We start from the raw sequence: 22,354 nt of genomic DNA, 5'->3' as shown, positions 1-22,354 counted from the left end.
ATTCTTCTTTTTTTTTGTCGCTAAAACGAATAATAATAATAATAATAATAATAATAATAATAATAATAATAATAATAATAATAATAATAATATATGATGATGAATTTTGACACAGACACACCCCTCATCATTTTCCTTATCAAAGATTCAGCATTATGAAACGTTGTCTTGCAAGAAGCTCTTGAACACCAAAAAGTGTCAGCGATGTACACCGCACAGCACTTAACCTTCGCAGTGCGGGACATTGAGCAAGATGGTTCATATCGGTAACAAGATCAAGATCATCAAGAATAATATCTGTTAGCACAGGAAGTTTCTCAAGTCCATATAAACCCTCCGTAGTGAGTCGCTGACAACCACGTAGATTTAAATACTGCAAACGACAACAACCACTGGCCAAACAAGTAACAGAGTCTACACCACAAAACGCCATGTTAAGATGACGGAGGGATGAACAAGACTCAATTCCGCAAATACCTAATGTGCGAAGACGCTCCATTGAGGCAATATTAAGTAACTCAAGAGATTGACATTTACCTAGAAAGGAAATATCATTGGCTTGAATTTTAGTCATGAAAAGTGTTCGTAACGTTGGAATTAACTCAAGACCCCGTAATCCACTACTTTCAATATTTAAACAGTTATCAATATACAATTCCTCAAGTGATATGGAACTCTGTAAAAAAGAGACACTGTTAATGGGAGTATTTGAGAGACGAAGTATCTCAAGTGTTGGAATATTAACAAGTCCCTCCACTCCTTGCTGTTCCAAATGACGACAACGACTAAGATCAAGTTCGACCAAGCTACAAGAAGGATACAATGCCTCTACACTTATCACATTTGTATCCTGTAATGAAAGACATTGTAACATCTTACAAGACTCTAATCCAATTATTGAACCTCGAAGAACACGTTTACATCCATTTAATCGAAGATGTTGCAAGGATGGATTTCCAGATAATACTTTAGTTGAATCCACACGTGTAAATTCTAACGCTAACATTTTAAGACATGGTAATGCCCCTAATTCAGCAATTGAAAATGTATTAATTCCATTACATCTAGTAAGTAAAAGTTGACGAAGTGTCTTACACCTTGACAAAAAGTTAACATCTCGTAAATTATCATTGTATGATAGAGAAATATACTCTAATGGTGCTTTTTCTATATCTAAAAATGCTTTTGTAGAAAATATACGACATGCATGTAGTATTAATTCTCTTAGGGTTGTGCTTTTACCAATAAATGAGAGAGTATCTACAGATACCCGTTCAAGGTGTAAGACTTCAAGTGTTGAAATACATTCTATTCCTTGTAATGTAGTGGTATTAAAAGCATAATCCAGAACTATATGAAGTTCTCGTAATGAGTTTGAGCAGCGTAGTACTGAGAGATCTCGAATAGAAGTCCCCTCAAGCCATAGAATTTCTAACCCTGAAATATCTTCTAGTCCACGTACTCCAGATGAATCTAGTTTAGTGTTAGATAAGAGGTATAATTCCTTCAAGGAAGTGGAACTATGGTTTGAGAGTGACAGTGACTTCATTGCAGAAGGAGAAATATAAAGAACTTCAAGAGATGGTAAGGATTCCAACCCCCGTATATCTGTGCAGTCAAGTAAGCGAGGTTGTATTAAAGACTTTTCACACTGTGAAATAGTACCAGTTTCATAACCACCACTTCTTTGCATTTTTGCTTCTAATGACAAGAGACCCGGAATTTCCCATGTGGAGTTATTACTACTGATGATTTCATCACTTATCATCTTATTCCCATGTAGGATACTTTTAAATTCATTATTGCATTGGTTATCACAATCCCCATTCTTTTTATTCTTGCTATTCTCACCAAGGCAACCAAGTGCCGTTTCACCCACGCTTATAGGACCCATTTCCTCCACATAAGGTGCAAACATATCATCTTCGCCAAACTCCTTTCGTGATGATCCCAAACACAGTGCGGGAGATGGGAATATACAAAGTACTCGTATATTCATTCTCCCAATAAGCATGCATCTAATCCACCACCACATCTCCCGCGGTGGTGGTAATAACCCTTCATCTAGTGAGAGATATAATTCCTGCAAATGTGATAATCCCATCACGAGTGCGTTTGATAACCATGGTAAGTGTCGCTCTGTGATATGAAGCGCCAATCCCCGCGCCCGTGGAAGTGTACGACAATTTCCATCTGGTGATACAAACTTCCATGCATCATCTGGAACAGTTTTGGTCATTTCATCCACGGCGAGTGGAATGCGATTCCGCGCTGCCCAACGTTTGTCTTCCCCACAACGTGGACGTGCTAGCCAATAGAGAATAGATTCACTTGGTGCATCTACACATCTGGAAACAAAGAGATGAGAGGTAGAGGACATATCCTCCATCACTAGCACATCTGAAGAGGGACCACACATCCACTCGCCATTAGTATTATGAATATCATTCATAGGAGTGCGATTACTATTGATATTACCATCACTATTGAGACGTCCTTGTCGCCAGAGTTGATCTAACAACATGGCATCATGGTGGTGTAGTGTGGGTGGGAGTGGAAAACGGTGACGACGTGGAATAGCGATTTCCTCACGGGGACGATGACGATGAAGGGAAGCGGGCGGAGGCGATAATTGTTGTTTCTCTTCTTCCTCTCGTTGTCGCAGTTGTTGTACACTGCGAATCCATCTTCGCTGCTCCACACGGCGCCGCAGCCACGGTGTGGCAATTCTTAACGCTAGCGGTACTGCACCATCCATGTATGCCAACACCACATCGAGATCCACACGGTGCTGTGGAGATACACATCCACCCACCATCACAGATATATATATATATATATATATATAAAGAGAGAAAGAAAAAAGGGAGGGAAATACCCCACACTGTACTACTTTCTCCTTCTTATTCTTACTATTCTTATTATGACGTGACTAAGCGAATTCCCTTCTAGTAGTAGTGACTCTGAACGTTTTTTTTTTTTTTTCGTGACCACACTTTTTTCATGCCAAGAGGGGATCGTCCCTCCTTTACCTAGAGTGCAAAAAAGAAAAAAAAGAGAGAAACAGAATTAAAATAATACATTGACTTTCAGTTGTTATAGTGAACTTAACAGTAAAATCTTTACATATTTATAAAGAAATAGACCGATCTCTCTCTCCATATATACATATATATGGGAGCAAGTGTATGATTTTGCACGTATGCTAACAAAGAGTTTACACATGAATCAATAAATCCTTTCCTCCTCTTTCCTCAAATTCCATTTCCTTCACGTTTTCCTTTTTCTTTACGGTTTAATTCTCATCATCAGTTGACGGTCTCTATTTTTCCTCATTTTTCTTTTGCTCACTCTGCACTTTTTTCGCTGTTATTTATGCTTTTTTTTTCTATTCCCTCTCGTATTGTTTTTTTTAATTTTTTTTTATTGCTACTCACCTTGCTTTCTTCCTTTTGATTCCCACTTTTTCTGAGATACTTAGCCATCTATGCAATACACACATTTTCACACGTACACAAGACACATAAGCCCATATATATATATATACGTCTTGCATCCATCACTTCACTGATCCAAGCAAGCATAATTTCACGGGAGAAAGACACACACACACAACAACAACAAAAAAAACAGCAATAACATTTGTACAAAAGCGCACAACGATACACGATGGATGAGAAACAATAACGTCAGCGATGGAGAAAGAAGAAAAAAAAACGAGAAAAAACAAGAAAGGTATAACGAAATAACTGAAAAAAAAAGTAAACGAAGAACAATAGAAAAAAAAAACAAGGTAAAAAAAAGATAACATTCTAATCTCTTATTTTTGTCTCGTCTTCTATATTTCTTTCTCTTACCTCTCGTCATATATCTTTCACTCTTTCATTCCTTCATTTCTGTTTCAGTTAAATGCGTATACTGCCTGAATGTTGACACACCAACGTCATGTCTCATATATAGGGAGATACAGAGAGACACATACCTATATGTAATGATCTTTTTTATTTTATCTCCCTCAGAACTGGTCTATACAAACGACTCATATTTTTCTTTGTTTTTTTTTTCCTTTCGTTGTTTATTTTCTTTTAGACGTCTTCCTATTTTTCTCCCTCTCTCTCTCTCTCTTCCTCTCACAGACTCTCTTATTCTCTTTTCTTATCTTTCTTTCTTTAGTTTCATCGCACATCCAACACATGCATGAATGTTCTTTTTGCTTCCCTGTTTTATATTCTTTTTTTTTGTTGTTTTTCTTTTTTATTTCCGTTTATTTTTCTTATCGTGGTAAAGAATAGTGGGGTAGTGACTGATAAAAAAAAACAACAGTACAACCACAGGTAATAAAAGAAGCAGAAGTGATAACATTAGCAAGAATAAGACAAATCCACAAACATAAAGGTACAGATAGAAGCACAAAACATCAATTGGAAGAAACAACAATAACGGGAAAAAAAACAGAAACAAGAAAGAAAGAGATTTACAAGTAAAAGAACAAAAAAAAAACAAATAAATAGAGATAAGGGGTTTTTTGTGATTTGTGAATTTTCCCTTGACTATCAGGTTATTTAATTCCTGCGTCTTTACTCATCCCCTCCACATATACATATACACCCCCATCATCATCTCTTTCGCTCTTTGTTTTATATCTGTTTCATATCATCTCTCAATGTATCCCATTATATATATGGAAACACACATTTTTTTCCCCACTGCGCTAATCACAGTCATCAACGAATCAGGTTGCGCATTCTCATAATCATACTCTCATCCCCATCGCTATACACCTCCTCCTCCTCCTCACCCTCCTCATCATCATCGCCAACCGTGAAGAAGTGATGACTCAACCACTCCGGGATTAGCGAAGAGTACTGTTCACCAAAGAACGTCACGCTGCCGGGGCCGTTCACCTCAAGCCAAACAAAGCCATCGACATCAAAGCGGAGATCCACGTTACTGCAGATGTCTGTCTGTCGTGGGAGTGCCACTTCAAAAAACCCTGCCAATTGCACACGCTCAGCCGAACATGCGGAAGCAGTGATTTCTGATGAGGGTGAAAAATTAAGTTTCTTGTTTTTAACATTGTTTTCATTTCCTCCTTTATTCTTCCTGTTCTTCTTATTAATATTATTATCAGCACCGTTAAGGCTGCTGTTGTTGTCTGTTGCCATATTATCAGTGATCGCTGCATCGGTGGGGACGGTCCACGGAAAACAGGCAACAGCGTGACTCTCCAGTTTCCCCGATGCGCAAAGTGTTCGAAGACTGGCGAGGGTTGAGGAACGAAGTAAAGCGTCATTTCTGCCTGGTGTCGAAGCGGGATTTGATTCCTGTTGTTGTACGTATGCCTCCATCTCTTCTATGCTGGGAGGTGTAAAGGTGATGTGCGTGATACGCACTGCACTTTGTACTTGTTGCATAGCACACGCCTGAAAGCTGTACGGCTCCGCCTCAGAGACCATCACACGAAATGATGTCGCCGTTACTTCGTCCCGTTCCTCCATCTGATAGTTGCTGTTTATTTTTTTTTTCTTCTTTTTTCTTTTTTCCTTTGAAAGAATATCTACTTCTATATATGCGTTCGCTAATAACTAACTTTCGCCCCTTTGTTTTGCCTTGTGTGTGTGTGTGGATGTGTGTGTTTTCTATCGGTGATGTGCGGCGAAATAAATAAAAATAGAAATGACGCGTTTGCTACTGCTTTCCCCCGAGATGTGCCTTTGATGCAAGCAGCTGCTTCTCACGTCTAATAGGAAAAAAAAAAACGAAAAGAAAAGAAAAAATAAAAACGAACTGGCGTGGAGGAATACTTCTACAAAAGAAGAAAATCAAAAGAAGAAGAGAAAAAAAAACAGAACATGGACGAGGCAATATAAGCCAGACATTGGTAAAAAAATCACAAGTTTTTTCTATACAATTCATAAATGAAACAAGTTAATTTGTTTTTCTTTTGTTTTTTGTTTTACTTTTGTTGTTATGCCACATGAATCACTCACGATGACACATACAGATAAATGAATAAATAGAGAGAGAGAGAGAGCGATAAAGCACAAACACAAATAATAATAATAATAATAATAATAATAATAATAATAATAATAATAATAATAATAAAACGAAACAAATACACACCACTCCCTCCTTTTCATTATCATAAACATTGAGATAAAGACATACAATGCCTTTCCCTATTATTTCTTGTCGTTATCCACTTCCTTTTTTTCCTTTTCGTCTTTTTCTTGTTGCTGCTGCTGAGTCCCTCTTATATGTTGTACCTCTCGCACCTCCTGGATCTCCGGCACCCAATGCCGCGTCGCACGTTCAATCAAATCCCGCAGTGTTGTCTTACCACTCTTACACTTACGACACGCCCCCAGCATCTCCACATACATCACAGTCCCCTCCACTCGCAGAAATCGAATATCGCCTCCGTCCATCTGCAGTTCTGGTCGAATTGTCGTGGCGATGAGTTCCTTCACGATGAGTGTCACTTCCGAGTCGCCCGCCTGCGGGAGAGTGTCGGGGTGCGGGTGTGGGGCCGCCGCGTCCACGTGTGGGCGGCCACTGAAGAGATGATCCGTGAGAAGTGCACTCACATGCAGTTTGAGTTCACTCCAGTGGGTACTTAACACAAGATCACGTAAAGCCGCTTCATCTATTGTTGCCTCTTCTTCTTGTTGTTGTTCGCTATTATTTATGTTTCTGTCCTTCTGCATCTCACCACCACCACCACTACTTTTACTACGGCTATGGGCTGCGGCCAGTTCTCCCGGCATCGCATTATTAGTTGCATCATTATCTTCTCTCACATCTTCTCGCATCGCCTCCATTACGCGCTGCTGCAGTTCTGCGGAACGTTGAGCTGCCGCCTCTTGCTGTTTTGTTTCTGTTTCTCCTGCTTTGGAAGTATAAGTGGAGGCAACGCCCATCTTCATTGCAAAGTACCGCACAGCCGCATCCGCGTCATTATCGTCCACACGTCGTACCGTCACAAAGTTTCGCCCAACCGTCACTTCCTCCACCATAGGCAAATTTCGAAGAATTTGATCGGCTAATGGGGATTGATAGCAATTGTCGAGATCGAAACTTAGTGTACCGTCTTGGTTCGCTGGAAGAAAATTCACATCATCTACAAAGAATTTGTAACACGCCTCATTTGGTGTTTCTTGAAAACGTACAAGGAATGTACGTTTCACACAGTTAAACTGTAAAGGAATCATACACACATGTTGATGCAATGTTCTTGGTCGCCTTAGGAGGGAATTGATAGAACCAGTAGAGTTCGTTGTAATGAGATCAGCAATAGCAGGAGATGCACGTCGGGGGGAAAAAAACATTGTGGGGGGTGCTGCGTTATATTGCCTAGATTAAATAAAGGTAAAAAAAAAAAAAAATAGGAATAATCACAAATACAAGAAAAATAAAGAGAGAGTGAGTAGTTGAGAATACATTCATTATATAAAATAATAACTATACATAAATATGTGATGATTATTTATTTTATTCGAAGAATAAACAAAAAAAAAATGTAACTAGGGAAAAGTGGGTATAGGAATCCTTCCTCGGTTATTCACAACTTACCTTTTAACTCACTCTGTTAAATAGAAAGAGAATCCATTGCTTTTTATTTTATTTTGTTTCTTATTGTTAAACGAAAAGATGGGATTCCTGTCGTTCTTCCTCAGCAACGGCTTCACTTATCATCAAGGGTACTTCTGTTTCCATTTCTTCATTCACCGCAATTTGCACTTCATACTTTTGCTTCAATTTTTTTGCCCATAATTGAATATTTTCCTGAGCACGCAAACGATGAAGACGCATTTCCTCCCCTTGTTGTTCTCGCATACGATTATACACTTCCTGCTGTTGATGAAATTCCGAGTTTTGTCGTCCCTGTGTTGTTTCCAGTGCCTCTTTTTGTAGCATTAACTGCGCCTTCTTTACGGCTATTCCCCGCAGTTTCTGTAATTTCTCCTGTGCCGCCGCAGGGAGTTCCTGCAAGGGAATATCCCCATCGGTTGTGGATAAAGAAGAAGATATTGATATTGATATGGCCTTTAACTCTGCTGCATTAAACTCCTTGGCTACTCGATTGTATAAAGCCACACAACCCACACATTCCATTTCTGCAAGAGTGGCGTTTTCCATTCCACCACGTGCCTGCACTTCACAACAACGCATGGGGTTCTTTTCACCGCAGCGTGAGCAGCGAAGTGTAACTTGTTCCTCACACGGCTGCGGTGTTTCTCCACAACGCACCTTTTGAAAGTGATGTACAAGTGTAAGTACAGGACCAGACTCAGATATACCAGAAACAACACGCTGACCACATGTAAGTTCTTGTAAACCAACAAACTCGCATGGGGCACACACTTCTCCACAAGATCGCAGACAAACATGACCACATGGTTGTACCTTTGCACAGGGAAATGGACAATGATCATGTGTAGGCGCAGAATCAGTATCACAAGTAAAAACTGTACCAATCGCATTATGATCATTATCATTATTCTCTGTATATGAGACATGACATGTGTGCAAACATGCATGTGAGGAGTTTGTACATCCTTCATAAGAGGCTAGACAAAGGGAACGACATTTTTGCACACCAATACGACGAAGATGACAACCACGGTAATCTGTATATGTAAGTATTGCCAATTGTCTACAGTTCTCATGTTCTGGACACCGTAATGCCAATGCTGCTCCCTTCGCATCTGATGGTAACCAATAACGTCCCTCTTCACGTATTTGTAATACAAATCGTTCTATTCGTTGTAATGGTTCGAGAACGCGAAATAGTTCTTTACTTCCAATTAACACCGCCCCCTGGCGAGCACATGATACCGTCTTCCATAGCCACCATCCCACACGTTCTACAAATAATGAATCTGCAGATATTTGCTCCCATGCTCGTTGACGTTCTAACCCAGAGATGCGGCCTAGTTCATATGCAAGTCCAGAAAGACACACTACGGCGACATCACACTCTTCATCACGTTCTACAAAGGCATCGGGTGTAAAAGGTAATGTGCAAACAGAAGGTGTGAGACCTTCTGTATAATCTCCTTCAGATGCCGAGATCATGCCTTCAATAATTGCAGCCTCATCTTTTGCAAAACTGCAGAAAACTGTCACTACCATTGAAGGGTCAATAATACGAATACGTCTCTGTACAAAAGCAGCAGCGAGACCATCACATTGTGTAGTAGCAGATAGAGAGACTGCATGTGTCCAAATTTCTACACATGAAGGTGAAGAAAAGCCCAAAAGTGCCCCTTTTGAATTTCCTTCCTCACCACTACCATTACCATCAGTAGCATTAGTATTAGCAGCAGAAGCAGAAGCAGTAGCAATTTCAACACCTTTATTATTATTATTATTATTATTACTAGTAGTAGTAGTAGTAGTAGTAGTAGTAGTAGTAGTACTATTGTTATTATTATTATTATTTTTATTTTTATTTCGTTGAGCAAGACGTCTTGCAGCACGCGCAACTGGCATATAAGCCACAACTGTATTATTTCGACACAACTGTACAGCTTTATGAAATTCAGCACTACTAAAACGAACAGACTCAGAAAGTACTGCGGTACAAGATAATTGTGTACCTTGTAATTCCTTCTGTACTGCCTTAAGAACTGCAAGAGGAGCGTATTGTTCTTGTTGAAGTGGAGCTTCTCTCTGGTGAGAAAGAATCACCACATTTGCTGGTGATAAGGTAAGGTAGAATGCATCACTAATTTGATCATAGTCATCCACTACAAGGTGTCGTGGTTGCCATACACCCAAGAAATAAAGTTCCTCTAATAATGATTGTCCAGTGGCTGTAACTACTGTTACCTTGGAAGTTTGTGAGGTTGCTCCTACGGTCTGTATAATATCTAAAAACATCTCAAACAAATGTCGTGCTCCATCCATAATTTCTTGATTTAAAAAATGAAGAAGATCTTTTTGTTTCTCAGCAAAAACAGCACGCCATCCAGCTGCTTCAGATTTTCCATACTCACAAAGACTACGAGATTTATTTGGTAATGATACGGCATGAAATGAAGGAACTGCAGGTTCTGTATTTTTCCAAATATTTCTTTCCTTTTCTTCAACAAGATTATCGCATGTTACTACTGTTAAAGCATCCCAAAGATCTTCAGAAAGATATGATTCCCATCTTTTTCCTTGACGTTTAGCCTCTGCGAGTGTATCACGTCGTTCCTTACTAGACATAATCCAAGGAAGTAACTCAATATAAAGTTTCCACTCAATCCCCTCACGTATTTCATTAGTATCACTATCAGTTTCTAGTGATCGACGTATAGCATCACTGAGGTCACCTAAACGCTTTAAAGATTCTAACCATGTATTTAACACAGTAACAAGAGGGGCATTCAGGGATCGTTGATGACTCTGTGTCATAATATCCTCAAGTGAACGATATTGTTCTGTAATATTATCATCTTGTAAAACTCTTAATACATGTGAAGAAGGTTTCTTTTTAACCGCTTTTGGTCGTAATAACAAAGGTGCATGACAACACCTCAGTTTTTCACTCAAATGAACATGTTCCTGTATATGAGCTAAAGCCGCAGTTGTAACTTCCTCTGCAAGGTCTCTTACAGAAGATACATCTACTGCTTTAAAAAGATCATCTATTTCCTCCACTGGGGCCAACTCCTCAACACGAGCTGTAAGCACCTGTGCACTGTTTTTAATCATAGAATACCAAAGTGTTTGATGTTGTTTTCGCAATATATCCTGTGCTCTACCCCGTGAAAGACTAGAGGCATGCATAAGAGTTGTTTTACCACTTCCCACAGCTCCCACAATAGTACGTACACCAGAACCACTACTCATCAATGTATGTAGACATTCCACCTGTGAGGGAGTGAGGGAGGCGGTATCTGTGAGTTCCGTAATACACCGCTGCACCACTTCTGTCTCACCTGTAAGTGAAGTGGAATGAAGAAAAAAATCACTGGGACTTCCAACACTGTTATTTATACTTCCCCACCAAAGTACATCTTCTTCCGTGGCACCACCCTTTCCTTGATTGTTTTTAACACGATTGGCACCGGTTGCCGTATTCTGTTCTTCCTCCTGTAAACGAGTTCGTAATCGCTTAAGGTGTAGAATGTATAACACATATGATACAGCAGATGTACCATTTGGAAGGAATTGTGGTGGTGCATCATGAAGAATATGGTTATGATGATTATGATTATTATGATGATGATCGTAAGTTTGTTCTCGTTTATTTCCATGTCTATTACCATAAAAAAACCATGCATCGGGTAAACTGTTAGGTATACGGTAAGTAGTATTATTAATATTAATACTATTGGTATTAGTATTAGCAGCAGCACCTGCTTCCACTAGAGAAGGTAACATATCCCTGTCACGAAGGACATACACAGTGGCTGTCACAATAGACGGTTCATTCGCATCTTCCACAACATTACAGAGAATAACAGGAAAAATAAAAGGTTTATTCCTTAAAATCAAAACAATATACCCAAAAAGTGATGTGACTTCTCGAATCTCACTAAGAATATTCTTTTCATCTGAGACATGAAATACAAGAGATAAGGGTAACCCAAATAACGCATGTAAACGAACTTCTTCTAAGCTGTAATCAAAAAGATTTGAACGAAGAGCTGGTTGTGTAACTTGTATGAGTTGTAATTTTTCTTGTTGATTGCTAATTCCACTAGTATTCATTTTAGTACTTTCTTGTATAAAATGCGATACCGCACGTGATGCAGGTCCATACAATTCCGCATAAGCCGCCATCATGGCACATTCCACAAACCGAAGAGCCTCTTGACGAAGATATGGTGTATACGTTTGAGTCATGGATATCATCATTTCATTTACTGTAGATTCTTTTAAACCGTGTAAATCTTTAATATCTTGTAGAGTTGGTGGATAATGTACTTTATCAACAAGACTAACTGTATCTGCCATACGTTCTCTTTGTCGTACCCACTGCGTTACACGACGTAAGAGACCTGTACGTGTCATTTCTTCTACTAATTGTATAATTGCCTGAACACCTGTTTGGGATGATCCATCACTCGTGTGGTTTAACCAAAAAGCCGTAATACGATGTAGAACTGTAAAGAAACCAATTTCAGCAAGTTTTCTTGCCTCACTACGCCACTTAGTTTCATTTCTAGTTTCTCTACAAATGTAACGAAAGGCTAGTTTCATAGCGTTTAGCACTGTCTTTTGTGTACTTATCCACGCAGACTCTGTCACGGATCCAGCCATCTGTGGTAGTAACACAGAAATTCCTTCCACAAATAAGGGAGAAGCACTAAATTGATACACTAACTCTTCCACAAGACGTGGAATCGTTATAATTGTTTCAGCACCGTCTAGTATAGCAACATAGAGACGAAGCAAAGAAAGTGTAACTTTTTTTACTTGATATACTTTACGTGCCTCCACACCTTCTATTTTTGTACAATACTGTAATAAAACAGGTAAATAAAGTGATCGTATCCATGCATCTGGAATACTCGTAGATGCATGGAGACTTGAATCACCTAATAAAGAATCCATAATACATGTAAACTGTGCAAGACCAGGTGGATAGGAAAGAAGTTTCTGTATCCATTTTACTGCCATTACAACGTTCCGTGAAGCGGCATGGGACCAATCAGCGGCATCTGTAAGTACTGAAGGATCTAATGTTATAAATTCCAATATAGTGGATGTGTCATTGTTTCCATCTTTGCTTGTAGTGAGACGTTGGAAAAGTATTACGTCGCCCATACAAACACGTTGACCCACCGTAGGAGAAACTTGTGCAGGTTCAATACTATCAGATGTAAATATAAGTGTTGCCCCATCGTTTGCCACAAGTTGTATAACTCCAATTTCTAACGGTCCATCTAGTTTATTACCTCCATCTATGCGTGGTAATAAGAAACGCCGAACCTTATGACGAAAGAGTAGCGAACTAAGTAATGTATCCATGTCTTGATAGAGACTTGCGTGTTCTGTACGATGTTTTTCATACATCGCTGCGGCTTCTTTTGTAATACCACATGTAATTTCTATTATAGCAGCATGTGAAGAAGGGGAAGAAGAAGAAGAAAAATGGGGTTGTTTCCGTTGATTGTTATTCCCATCATTCCCCTCACGTGGACGTTTTACACCAGGCATTGTAGATGTGGCTGGCATAATAACCGCTATTTAAATGCCACTAAGTCAATAATAAGGAAAAGAAAAACACAAATGACGCGGTTTTATTTTTTTTTTCTTTTTTTTATTTTATTATGTTATTTTGTTTTCCCCCTCCTTTTCTTTCCTGTTTTTTTCTTCTATAGGTGTATATTGTGGAGATAAGAGATATAAAGTTAACACGAAAGAAAGAGAAAAAGAAAAAGGAAAGAAGTAATAAAATGATGAGAGTGCGTAAGAGAGAAGAAAAAAAGAGAGAAAAGAAAATCTCACAGGACTCTTTTACTTTTATCTTCTTCACGCAAGACAAACTCGAAACTAGAACACAGATACTCACACATACAAGTACGAAAAATAACAACAATGACAACAACAGAGGAAAAGATAAATAAAATAGTAGAAAAAGAAAGAAGAAAGCAACTAATCCCTCTCTAAAAAAAAATTTATTTCGTAAAAGTTTTTAGGCCAATAACTAAACACAATTTCCCTTTTCTAGAGATATTCTCACCCCGAAAAAAAAAAGGCATCTGTCGTCATCCCATTACCTCCTCATATCACTAAAACAAGCGTTAAGAGAAAAAAAAAGGAACGTAAACCAAAACAAAAACAAAGAAGAAAAATTCATTCAATTTTCATTTGAGTCAATATCCCAGCCACCACAATCTTCAATGTCACACTTTTCCTTAAAGGCCTTTACTCCGGAAACCTCTTCAATATAGAGAGGATCATTAACACAACGCAGGACAAAGGACGACCCATCTGTTTTATATGCAGAAACAATAGAATCAGAGCAAGCTGTGCAAAGGTTATATTGATACCCATAAAGAGTATAAACATAGTGTCCAAAAAGACTTCCACGTATTTGATGTGGAATAACACCAAGAACACCTACTGCTTTATCAGTTGCCTTTTCTGTTTCACTAGACTCTGGTTCATTAGAAATGTTATTTGTTTCCTTATCTGTGGTATTCTCTCTATATGGAGGACATGCAAACCTTAATGGATGATTATACAACTGTGCTAATAATTCCACCACTGTGGATGATGCTATTCCTGAGACTCCAGGTCGTGTAACTGTACACTGTTGATCAAGTGTACGTGCTGTCATACTATCACGTGGAGCAAAAACATCACTACAGAAGTAACACCCCAATCGTGTATTATTACTATTAGTAGTAGTATTACTATCATGTGGTTTAACACCATGACGCATAACTACATAGGTATCAAACCCAAGTGCCGCATTCAAAAGAGGTTTATCATAGACAGCAGATATTACAGTTGGTAACCATCGTGCTTCACGGCTGTCGGTTAAAAGAAAGACCACATCGTGTTCTTGAATAAGTTTATCAAGTCTCTCAATGTCTTTAATAGCATCCGCTTCTCTTTCCTTATCAATTCGATGACCTGGCATATGAATCGTCATTGGAACAGCCTCCACATCTACTGTAGGAAGAATTCGTTTAAGAGCTTTAGCAGCAGCAACAGCTTTATTACGTTCTTCCACACAAGGATTAATAACATCTGACATCTCAAAAAGTGTTTGACGAACAGGATTAGAATAGGATACATTACCACGATCTACAAGAGTAATCTTCGTAACACCCCACATAAGCAAATTTCGAGCCACATTACAACCAAGAGTCCCACAACCAAGCACTAATGCTTTACAACACGTTAGTCCATCTAATTGAAGAATTGGTAGCATTCGCCATTTCATTAAACTTAAGTTTAACCGTGCACTAGACTCCGCGAGGCGTTCTGGTGCCATGGCCGCACTTAAATCCACAGAATGCATAAACGATGAAGAACCTTTACGCTCCACCCATCCAACCGCCTTCACAGGAATGACTTCTTCTGTTTCTTCTGCATTTACTACCGCCGCCGCCTCTGCAAGCGTACAGTTAAGTGGATCACAGCTGCAGTCAAACACAACACTTTGCTCCACATCATTATGGCGAATACAATACAATACAAAGGAAGTAATAAAAGGACAAGCAAGTCGGAGCATGCCAATCAAATTACGAGCAGACCATCCAGGAAATTCTTCCCTGGTAGAAGTATCTGATATCACAATAATGGAATGTGTCTCCCCCATACGTTTTATAGAGACTGGGGTAAAGGGTAGAAATGTTACTTTTTTGCTTTCATGTTCATCTTTCTTTGCCTCAAAGAGAGCAATAAAAGGATTAGGTCCTCGCTCTGGGTATCGCTGTAACCTTTCTAATAAATGCACATGTATAGAATTTAAAACCGTTCGACTAGGGAAATATGAGGTTCCATGATTGGTTGAAATAGCTTTATATCCACCTTTTACTCGATACTTCACGTAGACCGGAGAATTAATAGCTAAGACTGGGAATGCCATCAAGTAGTGAAATTTATGACTTTTTAAGTCTGCATATGTAAAGAGAAGAGCAATCGCAAAATTCATTTCTTCCCATACCTTTTCCACTAAAGTATTTACAGTATTATTATTATTATTATTATTATTATTATTATTATTATTATTATTATCATCCTTTTTTGTAAAATCTGTTACTAACGGTAAAAGTAATTTTTCCCGCAGTACACGCCATAGTGTTTCCCGTCGAGGTAAATGACGAAGTTGTTCAACCGTATTAAAATTTTGCATTTCCCCATTAACAAGTGTAGAAATAGAAACCGAAGTCTCATTTAAATTCGTACCATCACCAATAGTAGTAGTAGTAGTAGTAGTAGTAGTAGTAGTATTCGTAGTAGTTCGATTACTACTAGTACTTTTTTTCCTTAAGCTTATCGCCACACTAGTCGTATCATTGCCAAGACTCTCTCGCCTGATTGAAACTGTATTAGCGGGAGTTGCAGAGGAGACACTGTTTATAGTATTAAATAGTGTTAATGGCACAATAGGTTCTTCCAAACGCCACTCATGCAGTTTCTTAGACTCTAATTCATACCAGAATCCAATCTCTATATGAGGGGCGTATTCCTTGTACTTTAACCGGTTCTCTGTTTCCCTCATATTGGTTATTTCCTCATCGGAATCCTGCTTGTGTGACATGGATGAATAATATGAAGAAGCAGTTGGGCACAACTAGAATAAGAGAAACCCGAAAATAGTAATAATAATAATAATAATAATAATAATAATAATAATAATAAAATAGAGTAGAAAAGGAAATAAAAATAAAATAAAAAAAGAAATAAACGTAGATACCACCTTCTTCGTTTTTTTTTTTGTTTTCTATGACCCCCTCCTCACACCACTTGCTTTTTACTTTCACTTTGTACTTGCAAATATTAGCAAAGCAAGAAAAAAAATTATATATATAATAACAAGGATATTCTTTTTCTTACTTTCTTCCTCTACCTCTTCCTCTTCCTCTTCCTCTTCCTCTTCCTCTTCTCCTTCTCATGTATCATCATTGTTATTATTATCATCACACTCTAGTACCTCTCCGTCTACCCCTTCACACACAGCAACTGTTTCAGGGCACACACCACCTCCACCAGATCCGCCTGTGCCTGCATCACATCATCAATCTTCTTATACGCCAGTGGTGTTTCATCCAACACATCTGCGTCTTTTCTGCACTCCACATTCACTGTGGCCGCCTCGTGATCGTCAAGTGTAAAGCGCCGCTTCGCCTCCCCGCGACTGTAACGACGTCCCGCCCCATGCGAACAGGAGGCGTAACTGTAGGGATTGCCTTTTCCACGCACAATATAACTTTTGGCGCCCATACTTCCTGGTACGACGGCGTACTCACCCGAACGTGCCGATGTGGCTCCCTTGCGAGTTAACCAGACATGATGAGATGGACTTAACTCCATTCGTTCTACATAATTGTGATGACAGTTAATAGCCATTTTATCTACTGTGAAAGGTAGACCAAGGTAATTTTGTATCGCCTTTACAACATTTTGTAGCATGATTTCTCGGTTCCACTTGGCATAAGATTGCGCCCAATCAATAGCTTTAACGTATTGTTCAAAGTGTACGGAACCTTCACGCAGATACGCTAATTCAACATTAGGTAAATTTGCAAGATGTGTTCCCATATCCTTTTTAGCAAGTTCAATGAATATACTACCAATACGGTTCCCAACTCCTCTAGAACCTGAATGTAGCATAATCCAAATATGTGGTTTTCCAGTTTTAGAATTAATATCATCATCAACGCAAATTTCAATAAAGTGATTACCACCACCAAGTGTTCCAAGATGAGTTATATGATTACTCGATTCAATTTGTTTCTGCATACTACAAATTTCCTCAAACCCTTTTTGCAAATGAACTTTCCATATCTCTGCCACCTCCTTTGGTACTTCACCTCGCCAACTACCCGCATCCATATTACTTCTACCATTGTGTGTTCGTCCATGTGGTACGGCAACTTCAATAGCAAGTCTCAAACCAGCAAGTGTGTTTGGCAAATCTTCTTGTGTAAGACTTGTCTTCACTGCAATCATCCCACATCCAATATCGACACCAACTGTTGAGGGAATTAACGCATGTGTGGTGGGAATTACAGTTCCCACAGTAGCCCCATGTCCGGTGTGAACATCTGGCATAACGGCAATGGGGTGTTGAATAACATTTCCCATACGTGCAAGTTGCAGTAGCTGCTCATGTGCGGAGCGTTCCACCTCAACGCCGTTAATCCATGCTCGTACTTCTACATTACTGGATGAATCCCCAACAACGACATATGACTTTGAAGAGTCACTCTTATCACGCATAGCTGTACATCCTCGTCGAGAGGCGTTAAAAGGGGTAAGAAAAAAAGATGAAGATCCTCTTTTGGTTGTAGTTGTGCATATACCACTAAAAGCGGTAAAAGTATAGTATAGTCTCCTTTCAAAAGAGAGCATAGTTTTATTGACTAAAAATACCCGATAAACTTACTGTATACCCTCCCTGTACTTGGAATAAGTGCAGTTACAGATATACATATAAATAAAAAAAATAAAAAAATACAAGAAAGAGAAGAAAATCAAAAAAATTAAATTAAACCAAAAAGGAAAAACAATACATAAACACATAGACATAAACAAAAGAAAGTTGACAAGGTGAAAAATGACAAAAAAATAATAAAGTAAATGCATTCAATTTAATACAACGAGTAATGATACCTTTCCACATATATACACACAACATTAATACAACTGATAATCTTAAAACATCGTCAATACAAATCTATGCATGTGTGTCACTAAGAATACCAGAGATAGTCTCATGACCAGTCGTAATAATGATTAGAATAAGAAAGAAAAAAAAGATTATTTACTTTATTTTTTCATGACCCCATGTACCAATAAACCACAACACAGAGGCAATGCATACCTATATATATATATATATATATATATATATATAAGCACTGAGTGGGCATCAAACGTCGCCATCATGAGAACCAAATACAAAAAAAGGAAGCAACCAAAAATAATTATACTTACACTCACCAAGGCAGAGACGAGAATTCACGAATAAGGAGTCCGCCAAAGATATTCCTATTTGTCATTTTTTCCCCATGTCTTTTCTCGATCAATAAAAAAAAAACACAGAGTCTAACTCAGACTCCACAAAATTTATCCACTATGCAAATCAAGAGAGAGACACGAGACACACACACAGACGTATATATAAGAAGAGCGATTAAAGTCCATCTCTTACGTAACATCAACCTCCACTGGTTGATTATGTGCCTTCTTGAAGGCGAGGTGTTCCTTGAGCATCGCATCTCGTTTCATCACGAATGCCTTTCGTGTACAATCCGGACATCCCGGATTTCCTCCTAGCAAATAGCGGTTTGGACAACAACGTCTGCACAGCTGCCGGCCACACCAATCGCAGTTCGTGCTGGGTGTGAAGTACCACATGTACGGCTCCCCGCAGCCCTCACAGACGCGGTCGTCCTGCCGGCGCTCGGACAACGGCGCCGGTGTGTACGTGATGGGCTCAATGCGTTGTTGTACTTCTGCCGGCACCGGCTCGTGGGTTGCAGTGTCGCTGAAGAGTTGACCCATTCGCTTATTTGTATTGTTTTGTTTTTACTTTATTTGTGTGTGTGTGTTTTTTTTTTTTTTTGTTAGTTGTATTTTTTTTTCCTTTTTACCTTCTCCACCAGCCTATTTACCTACCTATCACTATCAGTTTATTGTTCTTGTTTTGTGTTTTTTGCTGTTGTGTTGGTATGTATGAATGTCTGTGTGTTCGCGTATGCTAATAGAAAGAGAGAAAAAGGTAGTGGCTTCAGTTCCAAACAGTTTCAAGAGAAGTAACCGTAAAGATAGATTTATGAAAAGATCCAGAGTGATGAAAGAAGAAAAAGAAAAGAAATAAGCAAAAAATAAAACAAAGTAATTATGTTTCAACTAACATGATCAATAGGGATGGAAGGATTGTACAGTTGTATTTTATTGTCCATATTCACTGGTTTATTAATATACTTTATTTTTATTTCATTATTTATTTATTTTATAATGTTTGTTTAACAATTTACCCATATCCGTTTCATCTCCTTATATTGTCTTGGCATGTGGCCAAATATAGTTTAGATCCTCCCTTCACAACATAACAGTAGACACACACACACACACAGACACAAAGAAAAGAAAGAAAACCAGAGAAGTTGTATTTTTTTAGTTTTTTATTTTTTGCTCTTCTTCCTGCTCCTCCTACTGTTATGACCTTAATTCTTTTTTTTTTGTTTTTCGTATTTATTCTTTAATTATTATCAAGAAAAAAAACCATAATAATAATAATAATAATAATAATAATAATAATAATAATAATAATAATAATAATAATAATAATAATAATAATAAACACAATAGACTTGTCAATGATAGTTCTCTATCTCTTTCTTTTTTATTCTTCACCTTTCCTTTTAGCCTTTAAAAGTAGTACGCATGACGCATTTATTTAATGTCCTACATCTCTGACAGGCAGACACAACAGTCACCACTGACACAGTATCTTGCGCAATAGAAAGTATTAAGAGAAATTCAGGACATGCTGATGAGCAACAAACAAAACACAGAGAATTTGGTTTTGCGTGTTTGCACGTGATTATTTGGATATAAACTATATATCCCATTATTTATATGATCTTTATCTTTTTTTTCTTATATTTATATTCTTACGATCCCTCTTCTCTTTGGGCATTCCTACTTGAAATGATAAAACCCATCAAATAAAAAAAAAAGAACAACAAAAAGAAAAGAAGGGAAAAAAGGCTGAGTAATGTACAGGAAAAGATCCCAACAACATGCAGCAATATTTCAAAGAGCAAGAATCATACTAACTTCTTTCATTCATTTCATGTTATGTTTATTTTTATTATCACTCTGAGCGTGACATCTTACTACCTGCCACTTGTTCCCCCTTTTTCTTTTCCACCATATTATCTTTACCATTAGCAACGGCAGAAATAGCATTATCAGTATTAGCAGCAGAAGTATTCACTCCACCCATGCTACAATTTCCATCCTCATCCTCATCATCTGACACATCTCTCGCATTCCTCTTGCGTCTACGTGGATCGACGGTATCGTAATTCCACAGTGCAAAGAGATTTATATCGCGTAACCGTGTACCAGCAGCTCCATCCTGTGTGTGATTTAATATTTCCTGTTCAAGTTTCTCATAACATCTATCCACAAGCTGAATAGTGGACTTTGTCTCCCTGCGTGTTAGCTGCAACACTCGTGGACGTCCATCACGTCCCAGTAAAAAAGCAGAATTAGAGTCTAGTCCTATTATTGCAAGATGAAATGATTCAAAGGGTGTTTGTATGGTAGTTTCCACTGAAAAGGAGAGTTTCTGGTTACTGGGATTGTACGTGAGAGGGACGAATATAACACTACTTATACCATCGTACGCAATAAAAACACCTTGTGTATTACTTTCTCCATCTGCATGAATTCCACTATCGGTAGATGACATGGCCACATGTACCACAGACACAACAGCTCTACTAATAGCCCCATCACCTGCAGCAGTAGGAATAACACCAAGTTGTTGTGGGGAAAGAGTAGCGAGAAGAGTAAAAGTTTCTACTGCAGACGCATCTAACAATGTGTTATCTGCACCCCACAAATGTACCATACCATTATAACAACCAATCACAAAGTAAGAGTTTTTGCCAAGTCCTGTGGGATCTGGAATCTCCGTGATGGATGTAACCACCGACTGTGGTGCTTCACTCCACAAAAACTGTTCAATACGAAACGTCTCTGGGTAACAGCTGACCCTCGCATGACGATCCTTGTCACATGTAAAGAATCTACGCCCAACAATATGCAATGTTGTCGTTGTCTTTTCATTCTCATTTTCTGTAGAATGATAGATCAATTTTTTCCCAGAAATAGGAGAAGAGAGAAAAAAGGTACTGATCACGCTAAAATGCTGAAGAAGAAATATGGGTGGGCTCTTACATTTTACCACTGTTGTTGTTACTCCCGAATTTGAAGTTTGATCAGGTGTCCATGTAAGACTCAGACGGTACACCTCCCCAAATTTGTCAGCAAACAAAATGGTGGAATCACCACACGTTGCAACATGTGTAATTCGCTTGGTGTGAGGTCCAACAAATAATGAGAGTGGTATTCCAGCAGAGAAAAGCTCCGATTGTTCCATTTTCGACGCAAACATTCCTTTTGGTGATGGAATGCTGTACATGTTAATACGCTTTCCATCACCACCAGACACAATGTAACATGACCCTGTTGGAGATTGTAGGAAGGCAACACCACGAACCACCTGTCCATCATCCACAACGCCTGTTTGCTCACCCACACCATCGCGGATAACGACAAATATCCTTGTGCTAATACCGATAGCGATAACACCCTCTCCACGCACAGAGGCTATAGACAGAGAGTGATCATGGGTTTCAACACCTCTAGACATATCCGGTCAACCTACACTACCTCCTCTCTTTTGTACTTTTTCTCTTGAAATAAAACGATAGAGCCAGTCGGGGGAAAAAAAAAGTTAGAGTAAGAGAAACCCAAATAAAAAAAGATATACTTGTTACAAAGTTTCCCAACTGATATTATATTTTTCTTCCTCTTTTCTTCAAAGGATGTCTATACATGCCAAGAAGACCAAGAATATTACCAAAAAAAACTACAAACTGCGGGAAAAAAACCTTTTAACAGGAAACAAAGTACAATATTTACTAAG

At 38.6% G+C, this 22,354-nt stretch overlaps 8 protein-coding genes across 8 annotated transcripts; all 8 read right to left on the bottom strand.

Annotated features, from left to right (window-relative positions):
- Positions 1–139: 139 nt before the first annotated feature.
- On the bottom strand, positions 140–2,818 carry LSM04_005349 (uncharacterized protein; the record flags this gene model as incomplete). Its single annotated transcript, XM_067335572.1, has 1 exon — positions 140–2,818. The coding sequence occupies one exon, from the start codon at positions 2,816–2,818 to the stop codon at positions 140–142; it is 2,679 nt and encodes an 892-aa protein (XP_067186616.1).
- A 1,906-nt stretch (positions 2,819–4,724) lies between these two features.
- On the bottom strand, positions 4,725–5,498 carry LSM04_006140 (uncharacterized protein; the record flags this gene model as incomplete). The annotated part of the gene is made up of 1 exon (XM_067335561.1): positions 4,725–5,498. One exon carries the CDS (start codon positions 5,496–5,498, stop codon positions 4,725–4,727), a length of 774 nt encoding a protein of 257 aa, XP_067186628.1.
- A 687-nt stretch (positions 5,499–6,185) lies between these two features.
- On the bottom strand, positions 6,186–7,331 carry LSM04_006986 (Scaffold protein Nfu/NifU; the record flags this gene model as incomplete). Its single annotated transcript, XM_067335550.1, has 1 exon — positions 6,186–7,331. The coding sequence occupies one exon, from the start codon at positions 7,329–7,331 to the stop codon at positions 6,186–6,188; it is 1,146 nt and encodes a 381-aa protein (XP_067186650.1).
- A 310-nt stretch (positions 7,332–7,641) lies between these two features.
- On the bottom strand, positions 7,642–13,179 carry LSM04_008807 (uncharacterized protein; the record flags this gene model as incomplete). The annotated part of the gene is made up of 1 exon (XM_067335539.1): positions 7,642–13,179. The coding sequence occupies one exon, from the start codon at positions 13,177–13,179 to the stop codon at positions 7,642–7,644; it is 5,538 nt and encodes a 1,845-aa protein (XP_067186684.1).
- A 625-nt stretch (positions 13,180–13,804) lies between these two features.
- LSM04_000571 (THIF-type NAD/FAD binding fold) lies at positions 13,805–16,222 on the bottom strand (the record flags this gene model as incomplete). The annotated part of the gene is made up of 1 exon (XM_067335528.1): positions 13,805–16,222. One exon carries the CDS (start codon positions 16,220–16,222, stop codon positions 13,805–13,807), a length of 2,418 nt encoding a protein of 805 aa, XP_067186532.1.
- A 401-nt stretch (positions 16,223–16,623) lies between these two features.
- Positions 16,624–18,036, bottom strand: LSM04_004987 (tRNA-splicing ligase; the record flags this gene model as incomplete). Its single annotated transcript, XM_067335516.1, has 1 exon — positions 16,624–18,036. One exon carries the CDS (start codon positions 18,034–18,036, stop codon positions 16,624–16,626), a length of 1,413 nt encoding a protein of 470 aa, XP_067186610.1.
- A 798-nt stretch (positions 18,037–18,834) lies between these two features.
- On the bottom strand, positions 18,835–19,191 carry LSM04_002407 (uncharacterized protein; the record flags this gene model as incomplete). The annotated part of the gene is made up of 1 exon (XM_067335504.1): positions 18,835–19,191. The coding sequence occupies one exon, from the start codon at positions 19,189–19,191 to the stop codon at positions 18,835–18,837; it is 357 nt and encodes a 118-aa protein (XP_067186565.1).
- A 1,318-nt stretch (positions 19,192–20,509) lies between these two features.
- On the bottom strand, positions 20,510–22,078 carry LSM04_008696 (uncharacterized protein; the record flags this gene model as incomplete). The annotated part of the gene is made up of 1 exon (XM_067335493.1): positions 20,510–22,078. The coding sequence occupies one exon, from the start codon at positions 22,076–22,078 to the stop codon at positions 20,510–20,512; it is 1,569 nt and encodes a 522-aa protein (XP_067186679.1).
- Positions 22,079–22,354: the final 276 nt, after the last annotated feature.

The sequence above is a fragment of the Trypanosoma melophagium genome (genome assembly GCF_022059095.1).
Source record: "Trypanosoma melophagium isolate St. Kilda chromosome Unknown ctg7segment0, whole genome shotgun sequence".
In the NCBI taxonomy this organism is placed as follows: Eukaryota; Euglenozoa; class Kinetoplastea; order Trypanosomatida; family Trypanosomatidae; genus Trypanosoma; species Trypanosoma melophagium.
This window is presented reverse-complemented; position numbering and strand designations above follow the sequence as displayed.